Source organism: Strigops habroptila, chromosome 7, assembly GCF_004027225.2.
Source record: "Strigops habroptila isolate Jane chromosome 7, bStrHab1.2.pri, whole genome shotgun sequence".
Lineage (NCBI taxonomy): Eukaryota > Metazoa > Chordata > Aves > Psittaciformes > Psittacidae > Strigops > Strigops habroptila.
This window is the reverse complement of record NC_044283.2, coordinates 60,093,694-60,108,258: the sequence shown is the minus strand read 5'-3', so window position 1 is coordinate 60,108,258 and position 14,565 is coordinate 60,093,694. Positions and strand designations below refer to the sequence as shown.

Here is a 14,565-nt window from a genome sequence, read left to right as displayed (position 1 = left end):
GAAGATACACAAGAAGATTCTAAAAGATCTTCATAGATTCTGCCTTCTCTAAAAGACAGAATCTATGAAGGCTGGACAGAAACTCTTTTCTCCTAGAAACCTGAGATGATAAATGCTTTACTGAGAAGTGCAGAGAGTGCTTATTGCCAAATAAATCTCTGATTAACACATGCATACAGGCAGTACTCCCTTATTTCCTATAAGTCAAATTAACGTGAAGACGACCAATTTTAAGCCTTACAAAGATGAAAGCAAACTGGCTTCAAAAGAACAAACAAAAAATGGACCTCAATCATTGGAAAATGGTTAAACCAGACTAAGGCACTTGAAAGAAATACCAGAACAAAACTTCTGAAGGAGAACACAGTATTTATCACCTGTTGAAACATACCATTTAAGGAAGTTACATATAGTCTTTAATTAGGCTGCTGGAGGGATAATTCTACATAAACCTAACCACACAATTGTCCAGTCAGCAACATATACTATGGAGATGTCTCTCAAAGTAACACATGTGCTGTTACTCACTGAAATTAAAAAGCAAAGAATAAAAGTAGCACTTGTACCACCATATCGACCGTTTGCTTGCCCGGAATTCATGCTGCGAAGTTAATTCATTGAAGGCAAATACAGCTTTGCGCTGACTTAACAAACACAAGCTATTATTTCACTGACCATAATCCTAAGCACTAGGAAAGGATTTTCCACTTACTGATTTTACAGTAAAGATACTAGAAGGCAAAACATCCGCTCCCTTTCCCTTCTCTAACTTTTCTCTTTGCTGAAACACTAAATTATGCAAAGAGAGAAACGGGCAAAATCAGTAATACTGTTGCCCTTGATGCATTCTGACAAGAGAAGAAGAATCAGCAAGATTTTTTACAGTACTGAGACTCTATATAAATTTTCTACCTAGTTTTCTCATCGAAGTTTAACTTTCTACATATGACATGGATAAACATCTAAATGCTCTGGTTTTTTCACACCTCTATTGTAAGAGCCTCTTGCAATATGCAAGCCCAAATCTTTCATCATTTAAACCAGGCATGACTTTGCTAGCGAGTACAACTATTTCTAACGTTTTCAGTTTCAAACTAATTTAGCCCCCTCTTCAGTCCGTTTAATATTTTAAAATTAGCACGCATGGAAGTGGTCAGCAGAAAAAGTCAAAAGCCCCACCAAGAAAGATGGAATACATTTAACACCAAATAAGGCAGCTTACAGGTTTGAAACTGTGTAGTTAATATTTCAACAGCGATTTCCTGAAGGCTCTCTGAATACCTGCTGCGCAGCAGATGTCGCTTTACAAGCCAAGTCCCATTACCTTTCCTTGGTGACCTTAAGAAAGCCCTGGAACCACCAGCTTCACAGGTTTATTGGGGTTTTTTATGCCCCCTTTGTAGCCACTCATCTCTATGAGAAAATCTGAAAATACAGTAGCCGATCTACACACACTGTTGAGATGCTAAAGAAATTAATATTAAAAAGGGAAAAATCCTAATCTGAAACATAAAATTAATCACTGGGAACTGATTCCCCTGCACAAACACGGAGCTGCAAATGAGAGTGTCTATAGCCCTTGAGATAATGAGATAAGCCATGTTCTGTCTCTACTCAGTAATAACTTCGAAAGCCTTTGGACTCAGTTCCTTGGGGGGTTTCTGTAACAGGTTTTGAGGGCCTGCCCACTACCCAAGTACAACACTAGCTATTACATGAATAAAAATAAAGACAGACTACAGAATGGATGTGAGACTCAGAGAAGCTTACATCTCCAAGCATGCAACTTCACTATATCACCTGCATTAACAACTCTGAAATGTTGTTCTGAAATAGCACTGAAGTCAGAGAACACAACAATTTCTAATACATTGTCATAACTATGCTATTGCAATGAACTAGTATCGTTAGTTTCATACAGCACACAGCAGTGGTGTAAGATTCCAACATACAAGGATATCCTGGAACCTGCTAGGAAGACTACCATCATCTGGCTGCTAGAGATCATCAGCTGTACGTACGTACATACATAGATGTAGTCAAAACAGCTTTTACAGCTGTTTTGGTATTGGATACGAAACACAGGTGAACCTGGTGTTTCCACTATTTATCTGGTAAGAGTCTGGCATTCATTATAATTAAAAGCACATTCTACTTCTAAAACATGAGGAATCTGTATGATCTAATAGCGCTCTCCCCTCAACGTATTATAGAGCAACAAACAAAACTGGACTTCAGGAAAAGGTCTCATGGGAAAGAGCATCTGCTCAAGTTTTCACTTGACAAATAAACAGAAATGTTTCCTATTAAACTCAGCATCAAGTTCAACCTTATGGCACAAATATAGATCACCTGCAATGTTATTGTTCAAGAAAAGTCACCCAAGTAGCCCTTCAGCACAAGATTTTTTTTTTCTAAATATAACAGAGTTCAGATATGCCATTTCTGCACATGTACCTGAAACCAAGTACCTAACTACATACTAATACTCAGCTAGAAAAGATGTCAACACCATATAAAAACCATTTTCAGATTTACTTCCAAAAATTTCAGCAAGCTCTATAGGAAGTTCCTTCCCATATTTCTCCCATACAGACAAATGTTCTTTATTAAGACAATTTTCAAGAAACAAACAAACAAAAAATAATCATTATCCAGAGTTGTGAGAAGACCCCAGAAAACTTGTCCTTCCTCTGACACAGCAGAAGCACACAGAAATTGAAGGTCTTTTCAGGTCAGAGCCTACTGAAAAAAAAGCACTCTGTTTTTCTACAGCATCAGATTAGTTCATGAACAGGTTTGTGTTCAATTCCAAACCTGAGCACTTAAACTTTCATCATTTTTAAGTCTTTCAATTCTTCTCCCCGTGCTTTACTTCTAGCCACAAAATTGGAAAAAAGAAGGAAGCTTTATCTCCAAGCACCCCATCTCATCTAATTTAATGACAGACTGTTTGAAGCAGGAACAATGAGCTGACACAACAGCTAGTCCTAAGTCTGACTTTACCCTATCATCTACAAATCCTTAATAACACTCAACATCCTACAAAACTACAGTATTCCCTATAAATAACATCAATCAGAAATCAGCAGTTTTAATACTGGGTCTCCTTTAATTCTTGACATATTACTTGCAGACATTTCTGTGGCATATTCAATTTACACATAAAAGATAAAGAACAACAGATGAAACCCTGAGAACAAAGCCTTCTCACCTCTGTTATTCTTCCTATGGAGTTTCATAAACTAACTGGAGCAGATCTCTATCCTGGCAGTTGGATTTCAAATTCACAACGCATATCATTGTCCCAAGGCAGCCTACTAAATTCACTGCCTTTTATGACAGTATTTTAATAGATAATGATGCACAAAGAATATGCCTAGTTGCTCACCAGGTCTTTAACTGGCATAGGAGAAAGAGAAGCCCGGACAAAATAAAAACGGCACCAAAGAGTCTTCTGCCCTTCCCATCTGTAAATGCCAGCTTCCTTCTCTCCACTTCAGGAGGAGGTGGGGCTGGGAAACACTTCTTTCAGAAGTTCCACCCTTCTTTACAGATGCACAGATTTCATTAATAGTTAACTGGCGACATACAACATTAACTTACTCTGGTATTCATAGCTTTCCATCCACACTTGCCCCATGGTAAGCACAGCTCAGGGTAACAGCTTACAAATATTTTCTGCACCATGACACACTACCCCAAGACCTGCTTTTCAGTCTGTCTCACTGACTAGCTCATTTTAAAACCATAAAATCCCAGCCAATTTTTCTGTAAGCAAAGAAAATAAAGGGTGACTGACAGACCATTGGGCTGCTAATCAACACTCCCCCTCACATGTCAAAAATGTGGCAGCCAAATCAGTATTATATGTTCTTAGGTTTAAAAGACTCCTCGCAAAATCACTTTGAGTCCTACCAATATCACGAATGGACTAAAGGTTCTAGGCCTATTGCATGAGTAAACCGGAGAGCTCTTCAAAAGAAAATCATCCCCCTTAAAGAGCTGTCCTTACTCTCATACAAGTTAGTAAGTCTTGACAAGTGCTCTGAAACAACCACTAGAGAGACTCTTGAGGGTAAGGTCTCCTTAACTGCAAAGAACTTGGAACAAGAGGATGCCTATATTAACCAGGCCCTCTAGGCCACATTGTCATGTATTCCAACATATAAATATTTGAAGCCATTTAATGTACAGCAATATTCAGAGACTTCAGTGATAAAGAGCAGCTTTGTCCAACTGACTGGCACTTCAACAATAAACTCCATTTAAGAGTCTGCCCAGTCTCATTTTATCTGTCTAATTACTTACCTCTCGCAGGAATAGCATGCTATTAAGGTTTGCTGATTAAGATTTGAAAGCACTTTGAAGATTTATTGTACTATACAACTGCTAATTATTATTGTTCATACCTGCATTCAGTTGGGAGGAAAATAGCTATGTGCCAAATAATGCCTGTTCCACATGTAAAAGTGAAAATATTTGCTTTGCTGTGCTCTTAAAAAGTAAACAGATAAAAAGACTGCATTTTAACTTGCAGTCTTTCACTGTGATGCTTACTCTATAAGAACCACATGGTTGAAATAAACTCACCATAAAGGGAAAAAAAGCCATGAAACAGAACACCTTCCTTTCCATTGGAACAGGCAAACACAACATTTGTGCCCTGGTAACTTCCCACCTGCAGGAATGTAATCTCCTTCCTTTCCTAGGCTTCTTCACTACTTCCCTTTAAGGCATTCAAAATTAAAATGCTAGGCACAAGTGATCTTAGGCTCAAGATGACCAGTTACAGTGGTTATTTACCACTCATCCCTATCACAGCCCATTTTAAACTTCCAAAGGCCTGTGAAGCTGTGAATAGATTACTGGGTCACATCCTCTTCATACACTCTTATCCTGGTGAAAATATGTGCTGTGTGCTCACTTATCCCTTAGCATTCAGCCCATTCTTCCCCCACAGATATTTCCTTGTTTCATGCATGCTTTTCCATCCACTCAAGTGTCCTCAAGTCTGGGGCTCTCACAGCCTCCAGGTCCACTAAACAACAGTGTCAGGACATAAAGATTATTTTTTTAATTAAGTCATTATAGCAATACCCTGTGATACAGCCTGAGTCCTTTTACATCTGGTATATTCAAAAATATTTACTTTTACTGCACATTTAACAAACAAATCACACTGAATAGAAAATAATTAATACAAAAATCCTCATCTGCAGAAGGTTCAACTTAATCATGCACCAGCAAAAGAAAAAACAAAAAGAAGTCCCATTATGGCAGGAATATGTTAGGTGCTTTTCCAGTCATCAGACAGGACTGTTCAGTCAAAAACAAGCAATAAAACATCTTAAAAAGTTAGACTTCAGGTTTTTCTATCTCTTGCTGCGATTCTTTTCTTTCTGTAAACTATTGCTTACGTTCAAAAACTTTCTGGAAAGATGTGCTTATTGACAGATAAAAGAGACGCTCCAGATGAAGCACATATGCCAAATGTGAAAGCTGAACAGATAGGTACATTTGATAGCACAGGAGTGGTAGCAAATTCTGTTGTAACTGCACTACCAAAAGATTCTGAGACTAGATTTATTCTTTCGCCATCAGTATTTCTTGCACAAGAACTGAACTATTTGAGTTGTTTTCCTCTTTGTATCTGTATCCTGGTTGATTCTAACTCTTGCAGAAATGTCTTTAAAATGTATTTCTGGTCATCCAAAGACACATTTGCACAGGCAGAGTATCAGCCAAAGGCCTGATGCATAATTTGAACACAGAAAGCAGTCCTGCTCTGGACTCATTACTTCAAGTATTAAATGTCATCGCTTTACTAGCCTGAGCCCAAATGAATGACCTGGGAGTCAAGACATCCAGGAACACACATAGTAAGTGACAGCTTTCTCACATGAGGTTCAGCCCCCAGGAGAAAGGCTGCGTATTCTGACCCAGTTTCACTGCACAGTTTCATAAAACGTGTTCTCTTCCCACTGAAAAGCCTTCACGAACTGATCACGGTTACTGCCCCAGCTAGTTCCGCATGCAAAGACTTTCATATTCCCTTCTCCAAAACTCACACCTTAATAAGATGGCTAGACACAGATTACCTGCAAACAACCTTACAGTCTTCATGTCCTACATTCACTTCTGATCCTACCTACAAAACCAAACCGGTTCCCAAATGTTTCCCCAATAAACAGGAGGGGTACAGAGCAGCTCTTGGCGGTTCCCTATGAAGTCACTGCCTTTGTTGTTTTAAACATGCAATTTAAAGAGAATGACACAATCTAGAATATGAGAGAGATTATCCTGCGGTCTGCGGAGGTGTCGATTGCTAAGAGATAAAAAGCCAATGAAACCTACGCTATTTCTCATCACCAGCCAACAGATTTATACTTCGTTTCTGTTCCTCCAAAAACGTTAATAAGGCAAAAAGTTTCCCTCTGTTAAGAAGTTTGGGGGGAGGGAGGTTGCTTTGTTTGGTTTGCGTAAGCAAAAACGAGCCCTTGGCCGCCGGCACACGCAAACCCCCACACGCGTGTACTGCAGTTACCGAACGCTCAGTTCAACCCCAAAGGCGACCCGGGCAGGAAGTCCAGGGGGAGAATCAACACCCCCTTGCCGCGCTTTGTGCGGCCTTTCTTTCCCTCCTCCCGCGCTCCGCGGACAGGGCCGCTACCCTGCCCGGTACTTCACCCTGCCCGCACCCCTCCGCGGGGCCCGAAACCCGCCCTCCCCTCCACAGCCCGCTCACCTGGCGCCGCCGGCCCCGCCGCTGCCCCGCACCATTAAATGCACACCCAGGGTCGCCCGCCTGCGGGATCCCCTCCTCGGGGAACCCCCTCCCCTCAGGCCTCTTCCCCCCGCAACGGCCACGCACCTCCAGAGCGGCCGCGAAGGGCTCCCCGGCGCGCAGGGGCGAGCGGCCCGGGCAGCCGCGGACCTACCGACGAGCCTGGAGACGCCGTTCGCGCATGCAGGGCTGTGATGGAACCCAGGAGCCCGGAGCTTCGCCCTTCCCCGCAGCAGCGCTCGCGTACGGTTGTGGTCGGCGCCTGTGAGGGAGCGCGGGGAGGGAGTCAGAGCGGAGCAGCATCTCCTCCCGCACCGGCCGCCAGCCCCGCCGCGGAGAGGGCGAGAACGGCGGCGCTGCGCTCCCCGCCCCGCGGCTCCCTCCCTCCTTCTCTCCTTCCCTCCCAGCCCATGTGCACGGCCGGCCCGCCGCCAACAGCCCCCCTCCGACCCGAGTACCCACCGCGGCGGCCCGGCCCTCCCGCTCCGCACTCGGCTCCGCCGGCCGCTGCCCCCTCAGGGCCGCCAGCAGCGCGGGGAGGCTGCCGCGCAGCCGCCCTCCACCCCCACGGCCGCTCCCTCCCTCCCTCACGCCCCCGAGGCGGCGGGGAAGCTGCTGGCACAGGCCCGGCCCCGCCCCGGCTCTCAGCTCCCGGCCCGGCCCGGCCCCGGCCCCGGTCTGGCCCCTGCCCGCTCTCAGCGTCAGGCCGGAGCTCGAAGGTGACTTGGAGATAAACTGCTGCGCTGATAACGGCAACCTGTTCTTGGCCCCAAAGGCGGACGGTCTTCTGGCTGCTCCCAGTCCTTGGCGCTTGGACTGGGAGTCATGGTTCTCTGCTACAGCAGTCTCGTACAGTCTCCTGTCCCGGAGGGTGCTGAAGGGATGGGGAAGCTGGGGAGCCATCCATGGACAGGCGTTTCATTTCCCACCACTAGCCAACAGCTGCTACATTGATGGGGGGGGGGGGGGGAGGAACACACACACACACAAAACAAAATAAAATTTGCACAAAGCATAGTTCTACAAACAAAGTTTTCAAATACGACCGGTTGTTTTTAGGCTGTCAGATGCTTCTTTTTCCACTTTGAATGTGAGATCCACTTTGAGGACCCACTGACCAGTTGTACAGTTGGCTAGGAGCTTCTCAGGTGGGTTCCTGTGGGGTTTCTGCATGAGCTCCCACCTTTATGGAGACAGACTGTGAAAGAAAGTAGTCACAGGGTATGAAAAGTACTTTTAGTTGCAAAGAATACTGTCACACGGATGAAGCCCGGAATTCCTGAAATGAACGTTTTCAGAATGACAGTCTAGAAGAATCTTTTCTATTTAAAAAAGTAATATTTTTGTGTGTCTGTGTGTGCAAACAGTTGCTTTAGAATAAATTAAAAATGTTTGGCTGTAACTGTTCCATAAACTAAATACCAATTCCTTTGTACTAACTAAAGTATCCAGGACTCAACATGAAAGTGAATTCTGCCATAAGTAATACTGTCAGTGACTTTGTGAAACTCATAACAAAAATAAAGATGAGTAGTAGAACTAAACATTTTAAGAGGCTACAGTAATCTGAGACATTGTGAGTTGTGTAATTTAAATATTACTTTCTTGTAATACAAGTTCCTTAAGTTGATAACTATCTACTTACTTGTTAAGGTGAACTGAATGTATTAGTATTTCGAAAAAGCTCTTTTTGGTGTCTGTACATTTATACATTCCATGGCAAGGGCCCACCTCCTCTTTCTACAGCTTAGTGTCTTGCTGAAATAATATTTTTTATGGATGTTGATGATCTGTAATAGGTTTTATCCTAAAACTTGGTTTCCATGCCTCAGGTCTATTTATAATTGCTATCACCCATGTTACTATATATTCTATCTTTTTTACTGTATTTGAAGATGAGGCAAGAAAGATCTCTCTGTAGAAATATTGGGGGGGGGGTGGCAAAAATACATCATTAATTCAGGTAAACAGAATGAGTAAAAGAGGACTTACAGATATGTTATAACTCAACCTACATATAAGGCAAAATTGTCTTCTTGTGTTAGAGTATGCCACTGAACGCAGAAGTCTCTTCCCAAAAAACTCACCTCTCTTAAAAGATTGTAAATTTGATTGTAATTTACTTTTGTATAAGGAAGATTTAGTTCTTTGTTCTTCATTCTACTAATGAGCATCTGTATGGGACAGCATTTTCCTTAGCTTTGTAAATATATGTGAATGCCTTAGCAATTATCTCATTATACTATTTGATTTTTTTTTTTTTTTTTTTTTAATAAAACACCTTCAGCAGGAAACATGGAGCACAGGATCAATGGAAAATATTATTTCCACCTTCACCTACTGTGCATTTTACAGGCATGCAAATATGTGGAAAACACTGTTATAACTTTAGAAATTTCTTACATTGGTGACTAAAAGAAAGACGTAACACATTGTGCACAAGGACTGTTGCCTTGGACTGCCTCCACTGTGGAAAAAAGAAATGGCATTTGTCAGCATGGTATTTCTGTCATTCGTCATGAACACAACGTACATGTACTGCAAAGATAGACATGCCAGTACTTAATAGATTCCCAAGTGTGACTTTTTCCTTAGCTCTTCAGAGGAATTTTCCATGCTAACCAGTCTTACAAACTTTAAATTTTCCTCTGCAGAGAGCGTCTGGCAAATAAATATACTTTGATTACTCCACCATCAAAATCTTACGTCATTTACTCATAGATTTTGCTTACTGTAGTGCAACTTTGCTTGTGGGGGGGTGGGGGGGAAGCCAAATTACATTACCTATTGTTCTTGTTAAAACTTCCTTAATAAACAGGTGTTACTCTGTGTCTAAACTGTTACTCTGTGTCTAAACTGTGGGATTCAAGAGTACCTTCAAGTTCCTGGTTTGGAATGCGTGTCTGGCCATACCTTGACTGCGTTTGAGGACAAAACCTGTACATAAACTGTAACCCCCACTTAATCTTATGCGTATGGGTAACTGAAGAGTCAAAAATTGCGTGGCACACTGCAATGTATGTGTAAAGATCACGTTAGAGGAAGGCTAAGTCTGCCTAATCACACTTTGTGACTAAGGAAAACCATAAAAAAGGGAAAGAAGAAAAAAGCCCACCATAGCTGCATCATATGCAATTCACACACAACTTCTTGGCCTGCAAAGCACCTTCTTTTGAAGTTAGAATATTAGGACATTAAGTGTTGTCTAAAAGATCCTAAGGAAATTACATTAGTTTCTCAGAAAGAAGCAGCAAAGAGAAATAGCTACCACTAAAATTAAATCTCTGAGAAAGATTAAGATTTAGTACAAGGACTGTCTGGGATTTTCAAAAGCAACAATTAATTTTGGGCGTCTCACAGTTCTGGTGCCCAAACAGGGACCTTATTTTCAACAAGTACACAATAAGAGGTGTCTGAAGTTTGGCAGCTTGATTCACAAATCCCTTTAGAACTATTAGCCATTTTGTGCTCTTTGACTAAATGACAATCAAAGAACGGAGAACACTGCCTACACTTGATAAGGCTGAATGCCAGTGAGAAGAAGTAAGTATTTTTGGTCCACATCTGCAATAAAATTCATTTGGTAGGCTAATGCCAGTGAAGTTTAAAGTGTGCTTGTTGGCCCTGTATAGGTACAGTAGCAGGAAAGAGGCCTGAAACATATTTAGGAGTATAGTCATATGTACTACGTAAAACAGGAGAAAAAAAAACAAACCCAAAAAAAAACCCCCAGAGATTTTACTAGAAAAGTATTTCTAAGACTTACAGCTCTTGAGGATAATCTTCAAGAAATTCTAATTTGCAGAAGCTAATTAGCTTTAGATACTTAAAACCAGACTGGTTGAAGTAGTAGTAAATATACAGTAGAGAACAATCTCTTGCCCAGACAGAAGCTGCTTGTTCAAACAGGTCCCCTCTGCATTTAACTTTGGAGTCTATCTTAATGAAGGTTTTGTTTGTGAATATTACAGTCAAGAGTTAAATCAGAGCAGCGGAAGAGAGACATTAAAATGTATAGGGAGAGGAGGAGAAAGGGAGTTGGTTTTATTTGAGATTTGAAATGAGATGAAGGGTCACTGAGGCTAAGAAATAGACAAAGGCTGTCCCAGACTACAGCCTGTTTTGAAGAAAAGGCTCTCACATCAACAGTAGCTAGATTGTGTGGAGGGACAGACCAAAGTCTAGATGAGTTGCTGAGGGTGGGGGCATGAAGAAGGGAGATTTTTTCCCCAAACTGTAGTGTGTTTCTGTAATTCCATAATTGATGACTCTTGGCTGATGAAATTTTAAAGGCCAGGCAGACAGGATTTTTGAATATTTCTTTTTTTGTAGCTCCCTGTCATCTGAAAGCATTGTGCTTATCTTCAACGAATGCATTGCTCTATTGCTGCAACACCACTTAGCAACATTCTGTTTGCAAGTGCTAGTACAACTTCTGCTGAACACAGTACGAGCTTCATAGTTCCCTTAAATGGAGAAGGCTCTGACCTGAACTAATGACAACTTTACATTTTGCAGTGATCTTTAGTATTCATATGTCAGCAAGAAATTCAGCTTATCTACTGTTAAATTCTATCATTTGGGGGTCATCCTTTTTTTCTGCTTTTACCATCATGCAATGAAAGTTGCACAATAACAGTTCCAGTAAGCAAATGTCTGCAGACAAGTAATCTAAAATGTAGATCCAGCATGTACAGCTCGTGCACTGTTTTATTGCACTTCAGAACTGTTGAAATTCCTAAGGCTCCTCAATAACCTTTTCTGCTTAATCAAATCTCACTTTTTCTAAGGTGGTAGAAATTATTGGAAGCTAAATTAATCTTAATCCTTAAGGATTGCACAGTTTTGCTCCCTTTGACTAGAAAATATTCAGATGTATGATCTTAAACCTAATTGAAAGGGATGGGAACTGAATATATTAATTGCAGTACTTTTCATTAAAAGGTAGAAAAACAGAAAAAGAAATACAAACCAAGTTAACATAAACCAACTTTTTTCCAAAACTTTTTTACCACTAATTGTCTTTGTTGACATCTAAGAGAGTATGTTGCCTTTGATAACATTCACTCAGGGACTGTTACAATGTTGCTACTGGCTGTAGCAACAGTGTAACAAACTCTCTGTTCCTGGAAGTTCTGCTTAGTATTTTCGTTATTGTTTTTATATTCTCATCATTTCAGGGACAAAACCTGGGTCATTGCATTTTTTAGCATGCAAAGCATACATAAAGAGGTGGCAGCCATTACAGGTGATGAAATATCTTGGTAAAGATGAAAATATCTATGGATGAAGAGGTAATGATGTGAGACACTAATGCAAACGCGTCTGTTGCGTCATTAAATGCTTTGAAACTACAAGCAACAAAAGGCTGAAGATAGACTCCAGGGAAAGGGAGTGAGAAAATCACAGAATTAAAGAAGTAGAATCCCTGCAAGAACTAGCAAAAGAGCTGTCAAAGAGCCAAAATAAAACAAAAATAAGAAAATACATCTAACGCCTTAGAACTATTGTACTTCCTCTAATGGTGCCAGAATTTGTTTCCATCTTCACCAAAATCTCTTCTATCTGTGTGTAAATCTCTTAAGGGTATAATTCTCTACAAAAGTTCCATCAGAGTAAATCCAGAGTAATCACATTGAAATCTGCATAATTACTCCAGATTTACGTTGATGTTACAGTGACCATAATCTGACTCTATAAGGCACAATTATTTTTTCCCCTGCTTAATCTATAAACTACTATAATTTACATTTCTACTAACATTTGCCATAAAAAGCTGTGAATTGACCAAAAATCTGCTCTGTTCCTAAGAAATGTCTCTTTGTTCTTGTGCAGGAATAAGGATATTTTTTTAAGTTGTGCAGAACTGAGCTTTTAAAAAGCAATGTGCTGGGATATCTGGTTATAGTTTTGTACCTAATCAGGCAAAGCTTATTTTGTCAAACTAAAAGGACTGAGTTCCACTTCAGAGGTTGCAAACTTCTCACACAGTTATGCCCACTGAAGTAGGTTACTTTTAATTTTATTGTAATAATTGTACATGCTTGTGTATTTCTGCAGGCATTTTTTCAGGTCTTTAACTTGTTTCCTTCAGTGCTTATTATCACCACACTTTCATGGTAATGGTCTTTCTTTTGTAATTCATTACAAATTAATTTTGGTCTCATGGATTTTAAATCAAATGTCTTTAAAAAATATGAAAGATACTCCCTTTTGAAGAAGAGAACTCTTCATACAGAGTAAGTGGCATCCCTCAATGCTGGTAAATTTTATCTTCAATTACACATATGCCAGCCACTCTACCTGGATTCTGCCAGAATTGCATGTGAACATCTGTAGACTCTTCACATTTATTTTGGTGATTAAAAAAAAAAAAAAAAAAGATATTGTTAATATAATTATGTAATCATTTTTAGACACTTCCAGTTCTATTTAGGTGTGTCACATTGCTTGTTTTAATAGTGTTTTTCTGCTTTGTTAACTGGAAGCTATTTTTGAAGTATGAAGCAGAGGAAGCGTATGTTGGACAGTCTTCTTTATGTTGCTGTTGTACTATGTATTTCCACAACTGGAAATCTTAGCAGAATTTATAACAGTCATTAGCCCCAAAGAGAAATTTCTTTAGTATCCCCTGGCCATAAATTACTTTTAGAACAAGCAGAGAAGGAAAATAGTTTGCACCAGGAACACGCCCCTGGAAAAAGTTTCTCGCTTCTAAAAGCCAGGTAGTTGCTTAATCACTATAAAGGGGACACTTGATAATTTGGGTCAAGTGTTAATAAAATGTTGAATTTTCAATTCTGGCTTTATAATCTCAATTATATGTTTTCATGTGTCATTCTATACCTGATAATATTTTGACATCTGTTAATCCTGCCTCTTGAAGCTTTCAAAGGAGGTTGCTGTACTGATATGCGAAATCACATTTCAAAGTGGGAAAAATTGAGGCATGACCTGCTGTATTCAGGGTTACACAGGAAACTTGGTGCAAAGTATGGGAAGTTTTGACTTCCAGTCCCGTGATCTTCTTACAGAAGAGCTGGTAGTCCAGAAGGAGTCAGACTCTTGCTTAATCTCTGGAAAGTTTTCTTCTGGCTACACATAGCAATAATTATTCATTTTCATTTCACTGCCTTTCATAATATGCCCTGTACTATTCTGAATTTAAAACATGCCCTTTTCTCCTTGCAACTGTGGAGATTGTTAGGTAGAAGACTATCTTATTTAAATTTCAAAGGGCTTGTTTGTAAAATACTTCCTTATGGTGGAACCACTAGTTTATGCTTTTAAATAAAACCTTTACTCAGCATGTTTAGAAATTACAGGGCATTTCAGGCTACATTTGCAACAGAATTTAGTGTGTACAAGTGCAGTCAGAGTGTAAGAATGTTCTGATCTTTTGAGTGATTTCCATTGTTCTGAGGTTACAACTCTTCGGCTTGACACTACTTTAACTAATTTACGTCTGCTACCTAAAAATCAAAGAAACTGTACCCCATTCTCATTGTTTGGAAGCTTGCATTTTTAAGAACCCAAGCATAAAATGTACCATGCATACTTATCACATGACTCATTACAATCCACCTAGTTTGTACTCATGGAATGCATCTTATTATGTCAATTACAATCAGTCACTGTCATTAACCATGCAACAACAGCTGAATCCATAAATAGGAGAAACAGCAATACAGAGTGGACCAATGCAACAGCATGTGCTGGTACCTTCCTTTTCATAACATCATTAAATTCAGAAGGACTCTATACGTCTTTCCCTGGTG

At 40.3% G+C, this 14,565-nt stretch overlaps 1 protein-coding gene across 6 annotated transcripts in view; it reads right to left on the bottom strand.

The window, feature by feature from the left end:
* PTPN13 (protein tyrosine phosphatase non-receptor type 13) overlaps positions 1-7,648 on the bottom strand; it is a 120,692-nt gene extending 113,044 nt beyond the window's left edge. For 3 of the 6 annotated variants that reach the window (XM_030492576.1, XM_030492578.1, XM_030492580.1), the window contains exons 1-2: positions 7,545-7,648; positions 6,942-7,049 (exon numbers count right to left, since the gene is read on the bottom strand). In XM_030492576.1, the coding sequence (XP_030348436.1) occupies positions 6,942-7,049; positions 7,545-7,614 (178 nt within the window). In that variant the 5' untranslated portion in view covers positions 7,615-7,648. Of the gene's footprint in view, positions 1-6,874; positions 7,050-7,249; positions 7,330-7,544 lie in introns of those variants that run through there. The other 3 variants (XM_030492577.1, XM_030492581.1, XM_030492582.1) reach the window with 3 other exon arrangements.
* Positions 7,649-14,565: the final 6,917 nt, after the last annotated feature.